Raw genomic sequence first — 6,283 nt, forward strand, 5'->3', positions numbered from 1 at the left:
AGAGAAAATGTTTTGAGAATGATGTACAAATGCGCTTTACATAATTGATGTGTGTATGGATTGCGATAACAGTTGTATGAGCCCCTAATAAAATGTTTTTTAAAAAAAGGGCAAAGAAAATAGACAGACACACATCATCCAGGCGAGGAAGGCCATTAGCAGGAAAGGCCTTGTAGCAGGGAGTAATAATGGCATCAAAGATTCAGTTAGAACATGGAACACCGGAAGCTCTCACAAATTCATGATTTGTGGCAGATCCATGTTAGGTTTCTCGGGTGGGTAAGACCTCACTTCTTGGCTTTAGACGAGAAAGAATTCACGTCAAAGCCTGGTTTGTAATCCAAGTGGGTTTTAAAAAAAGCGCGGGAGACGTTTCAGGTTTTAGTCTCAAAAGAGTGCACCCTATTTCAGGGAAGGGTGCCAAATCGTGCATAAGCCACGCTGGGGCTCACAACTGAATACTGGCAACTTTGTGGGACTGCGTGCCCACGCGTGGTGAACTGAGGTCAGAGAGACCACAGCATGGCTGAGTGCGCGCAGGAGCAGGGTAAAAGATTGGACAGAATCCTCCTCGGACCTGCCACTGAGTGGGAGCGTGGGTTAGAGCGACCAGCGTTCCCACTGCCAGGGTATTTCAAACCTCTGGCTGGGGAGGCGTGGCATTGGTTGATCCCACTTGCTAAATTAGTTTGGGCCGCCCAGGTATAATGCCCACCTGGCTGGGAAAGGTGTGTGGCGGGGGGCGCGGGACACACACACTGAATTGGAGCATGCCCAGTTAAAAGTCTTCATAGGTGGCTAATGCTTGCCTGATTTTTCCACCTAACCACCTGCTGTAGGGGGCCCTGTGCAGGCATGGGAGGTACAACCCCCTGTCCCTGTCTGCCTACCCGACAAAGACATCACAGAAGCGGGATATGTACATGTACGATAAAGGAGTTTGTGAGATTGATCCTGGGCAGCCAGGGAATAACTGATAGGGCATGACTCATGACCACTTGACCACCTCTGTGCACTCTCCCCATACTTTGGACATGCCAGGAGAAGCCATTCCCTAGAGGACATCGTGCTTGGCAGAGTTGAGGCGCAATGAAAAAGAGGAAGGCCGTGAATGAGAGACTGACGCTAAGACAATGGGCGGGGCTCTGCACAGAACAATTGTGAGGACGGGGCAGGGCCATGTGCACAGGGTCTCTAAGGGTGGGGCTGTCCCCGTGCAGTGAGCCCCATCTAGGACTTCGCCAGTCAAGCCCCTAAGGGACTGCCCCTCCAGAGATGGCTGGAGAGGGTGGAGGGACTGAGTTTCCCCGTGCAGTCTGCCTGAAGGCAGGATTATCTACATTGGAAGGAACTGCGTGGAGGCTTAATCTATGCGCGGACCCTCAAATGTATTTTGGACTGTCCCTGTTGTACATAGCCCTCTGCAAACCAGGTACTCAGCATTTTAAGATCGAATACAACTTAAAACTAGTAAATCCATTACACATGAACAAAATAACTTCTATGAAAAATAACTTCACCCCCCTGCCATCCACAAATGGGCAAACAGTGGGGTATCGATTTACATTTTTCTAATCAAATCTGGGTACGCGAGGGCAGCTGGATTCTCACTGGCATCTGATTTCGGTCCTTAGTGTTATCGCATCATGTTGTTAGCTGTCGGGCAGTCAACGCTGACTCCGTGCGTTAAGTAAGAGTAGATAGAACTCCATAGTCTGGTTGTCTACAATGATTCCAGGTGGGTTTGAATTGCCATCTTTGGGCTGATAGCCTAGGGCTTACCCATGTGCAACTCCCCAGAGCTCCTTACCACATGTCCGGGAGTGTCTGGAAAACCTTGACATTTGGGAGAGGGTGAGAGTAAAACTGGCAATTAATGATTTAGTATTAGGCAAATCACTTTGGCTTTGCACACCTCCTGAAATGGTCTCACAGTGCCTGGGATCACACTGTAGGAACCACTGAACCAAACTAATCATGCTTAGTTGCATCACCAGCCAGTTCAGGTGTGAACACAGGTCCCAGAGCTCTAGCCAAGTGAGGAGCAGTATACTTGAAGATTTCCATACCTGCCTGAGACATGAGAGGACTTCTGTCCACCTCTGGACTTAGTAAAGTGAGTATACTGAACTTTGTCGTTTAATCCAAAAATGAAATAAGTATGGGAGAAAAAAGCAAGTCTCAAAGCAGTCGAGCAGAGCCTCGATAGATGTACCACACCCCGAGCCTTACTCTGGACATTGAAACTGTAGCGAAAATATACACACCCAAACTTCCACCGATGCAACTTCCAGATTTACAGTTAAATTACATTGATTATGTTTTCCATGTATGGCACCAAAGTCACTCTCCCGTTCAAAGACACCCCGCCACAATGAACAAACTCTGGGCTCCTGCCCCCAACAACACAAACTCCTACCCTTCCTACTTCCCTCCTCCTCTGGTCTCTCTGTACTTGCTTGTTTCACACAGTACTTATCCTTTTGGGACAGATTTATTTCGCTCAGCATGTCTTCCAGGATCATCCATGTCGTGGCGTGCATTCGAGTTGTATTTCTCTTTATGGCTGCCTAATATTCCAGAGTCTGGATAAGTACATTTTGGTTGTGTTTACCTTTGGGAGCGTGAGAAGGGCTGCAATAAACACCAGTGTGCAGATTTGTGTTCCTGCCTTCCCTTCTGGGCACGCACACTTAGGATTGGGATTGGCTAGGTTTTTGAAGAACTGCCAAATTTATCAGTTCTACATTCCCACCAGTCATGAGTAAGGGTTCCTTTCTCCCTAACCCCACAGGAACCTGCTGTCCATTTTTGTTTATCAGTTATCTCATCAGGATTTGGTTTGCAGCTTCATAGTGGCTAATGCTGTGCAGTGGGTAGGAGGTCGGCTGTTCGCTGTAAGGTCAGTGGTTTGAAGCCACAAACAGCCTTTGTCACTCTCATCCCTGGCTACTGGTAAGAAAAGGTGGGGGGAGACAGTGGTAGGATTTCGTTGTGATTGTTGACAGGGTTACTTGCGACTGCCCCCTGCTGGGTAAATTACAGAATGGGTGCAGGAGAAGGGAAAAGCTGCATATTACCAAGTCCACGTAAGCTGGATTCCTTAGCTACTCTCAGATCAGTTTGCTCCCCCTCTCCAGCCTCTGTCACCCCATCCTACCTTAAGAAACCCGAATGCTTCAATTGCACAAACTCACAAGACACTTGAATAAAACTGTATGTCTACTAGGGAAAAATGACAGCATCATTTTTTAAACAGTTCTTTATTCATAAACTTGATGCAAGTTTACAAAATTTACTGTACATTGCCAAATAAATCTGCAATGAAAAATAAAAAACAAAAACAAACCAAAAAACCCCAAAGCATGCCAAATGTGCAGCTGTCAATCTGCCGGCCACCAGGATATGTAAGAATTCAATAATGTATTCAAGATTTAGCCTTGGGTTTAAGGAACTTTAATGCTTTAAAGAGTTCTGCCGTGTCACTTTGTACCTGAGCAAGTGGCTATCAGAACTCTAGACCAATGTAACCAAGTGAACTAGAAAGTCAGAAGAGCCTTATTGTCCTCTCCCCAAAATAGGATTAGAAGAAATGAAAAAACAAGTAATTCTCTCTGCTGTGGTTCAGAGTTGAAAGCTGAATCTTTGAGTAAATTCAGAAGAAGCACTTCTGAATTATGGTAATTAGTTTGTGCAGGAAAATGTGCTTCTGGGTTTTATTTTCAAAGTGCTTAATATCTAGAATTGACTTTTAAATCAAACTTGGGTGTAATATTACCAACCAACCAGGCCTGATTTAGGTAAGGCAATAAAATGGAAAGATTCTAGAAAAGAATTAACAGCTGCAGAGGTCTTGTTTGTCTTCAATGAAAAAGCCACTGTTGTAAGCGTGGCAATGAGTTTTAAGAGTTCCCAAGTGAGATAATGGCGTTTCGTACTGAACTGCAGTTTTTGGTTGAGGAATCTGTCTTAGTGCCAATCATTTAAGTTTATTAACTTACAAATGATTTTGATGTCCCCTTAATAAACTGAAACCATAACTTCAAGCTCTATACTATGGCTCTTCTCATAAGAAATACTGAATCAGCAAGAAGCAGATTCGACCCAGCAAGACTGGGTGCCCCTGTGGACACTGTACTTAACAACCCTTCATTGGCACTGTGTGGTTTTGCTTGACCTAAAATGTGCAATCCAATGACTTTATCTGGAAACAATTCATATCTTCACACAGCCATAAAAATATTTAATAATGAGTAGATTTCCTACTCATTTGGCAATATCATAAAGTGGTTTTAGACCCCCCCCAAAGCTACTGTGATTTAGAAGACCTTTCATGTTCTAAATCATATTAAACAGCAATTAAACTTTTATTGGCTTGAAATGAAACAATGTATTTTGCAAGTCATCATAATCCATTGGCTCAATACAGGAAAATTACCCCAAACTTTAAGTAACCTGATGCTGACTTGCCTGCTTCCAAGGTTTCGCTTTTCAAGAAAGAGAGATGATACAAGTGGCCCGTCTGTGCTTTATCTGGAAAAGCACAGTAAAGGCCCCACTGCTCAGTCCAAGAAACCTAAAATGAGCAAAATGAAAAGGCGGTGACTTGTACTGGATGTCGGTTGGCAGATTATCCACTAAAATATCTATTAGCTAACGTCTTCGGTACTGCTGTTATACGGGCACGCAAAGCTTGTGTCTGCATGTTGGGAAGAGTTTCTTTAAAGCAACATTGGTCCACACATCTGACAGTCGACACACTTAGCCATCTTCCTTTGGAGGAGTGTACCAACCTGAAAGAGGGAGAAATATGTTTAGAATACTTTTAATTCTTAAAGCAGCTCAAGAAACTGGCATCTATCTGCTATGGTTAGCTACACTCTAGCCATAATTCTAGTGTTTAAACCTACTGCAATAATCTATCTTATACTTGGGCTGGAAACCACCTTTTAATATGTTCACAATATGTAGTTCTTTTCTATGAATAAATCATACTTGAATTGTGAATGCACGCTCTTTATTAATTGCCTTTCATAGCTAAAGAGGACTCTGGAATATTAGACTACAAGCTAGGTTTTATTCCCTATCAGCCTTGTATTTTAAGCGTAAACCTCTTAAAAGGACATTGTTTAGGCATGTGTGTATTTGTGTCTTAAGTGCCAGCCTCAAAGATACTAAACCACCGACACCATCCTGGCATTTTTGAGGGAGACTGCAGAGGGGGCCATCTCAGCAGGCAGTGACTGCAGGTCTAGGTCTACCATCAGGATCAGCGGCAGATGCCAAAGTAGAGTCCATGTCCCCTGTTACCACAGACGTGCTTACAGCCAGCCACACATTCTCAAATACAGCAGCTTTATAATCTTTTTTGCATGGCAATGGTGATGTTTGTTTTAATTAACAATAAATAGTGGAGGTGAAAGAAAAAAGTGTCTGCCAGCCTTGAGACTAAGTACTGTTTGGTATGAAATCAGCAGTTTGAACACAGCAAGCTGTGTGGAGCCTACGCCTGCTGAAGCCATTGTGTACACTGGCTTCACCGAGCTAAAACACGGACACTAAGAACACCCAGCCTTATCCTCAAGTTGGATCATCGTTCATTTCCGTCCTCTTCCTGAAGATGCATTCGCTGAGAGAGGGACAAGTTTGCTTTGTTATTATTAAAAACAGAGTCAGCATACAACACAAACCTGAAGCCACAACCTGCCACACTTGTAGCACAATAAAGAATACCTTTTTTTTAATGACACTTCATTGTTAATACTCTTAAGAAATGCCTTGTTTGTTCTCTACCTGCCTGGTCCTGGGTGCACACAATTTCATGGTCACTGCTACAATGAGTATCTTCCTGGGCAGCACCTTTAGTCACAAAGTGCTACTCATACACACTGCCCCCATTTTCCCCTCACAGGTTTGTCAACAGATAAGTCTACTCATTTCAGAGATGAGGAAACTGAGGATAAGAGGAGATATTAAGACTTTCTCTGGGCCAAAGAGTTTATAAGTTTTCATTCAGGTCTTATTGTCTTACTCAGGGCTGGAAACAAAACAAAAAAATGTACATTATGAATACAGGCAAAGTTTAAAGAAAGGCCAATAAAAGTTCATGAATTTTTTAAAAAACTAATTTTACTGGGGGCTCCTACAGCTCTTACAATCCATACATATATCCATGTGTCAAGCACATTTGTACATTTGTTGTCACCATCATCCTCAAAACATTTTCTATTTGAGCCCTTGGTATCAGCTCCCTCGTCCCTCCCACCCCCAATCCTCCCTAATG

General features: G+C 43.6%; 2 protein-coding genes across 2 annotated transcripts in view; both read right to left on the reverse strand.

Annotated features, from left to right (window-relative positions):
- FBXO22 (F-box protein 22) overlaps positions 1-2,543 on the reverse strand; it is a 22,068-nt gene extending 19,525 nt beyond the window's left edge. Inside the window, exon 1 of the mRNA XM_030884318.2 lies at positions 2,429-2,543. Within this exon, the coding sequence (XP_030740178.2) occupies positions 2,429-2,543 (115 nt within the window). The remainder of the gene's footprint in view (positions 1-2,428) is intronic.
- A 1,805-nt stretch (positions 2,544-4,348) lies between these two features.
- The window catches only part of UBE2Q2 (ubiquitin conjugating enzyme E2 Q2), a 75,168-nt gene continuing 73,233 nt past the window's right edge, over positions 4,349-6,283 (reverse strand). Inside the window, exon 13 of the mRNA XM_004699778.4 lies at positions 4,349-4,793. Within this exon, the coding sequence (XP_004699835.2) occupies positions 4,762-4,793 (32 nt within the window). The 3' untranslated portion in view covers positions 4,349-4,761. The remainder of the gene's footprint in view (positions 4,794-6,283) is intronic.

The sequence above is a fragment of the Echinops telfairi genome, unplaced genomic scaffold, assembly GCF_000313985.2.
Source record: "Echinops telfairi isolate 266 unplaced genomic scaffold, ASM31398v2 ScPeMD7_7475;HRSCAF=8513, whole genome shotgun sequence".
Classification (NCBI taxonomy): Eukaryota; Metazoa; Chordata; class Mammalia; order Afrosoricida; family Tenrecidae; genus Echinops; species Echinops telfairi.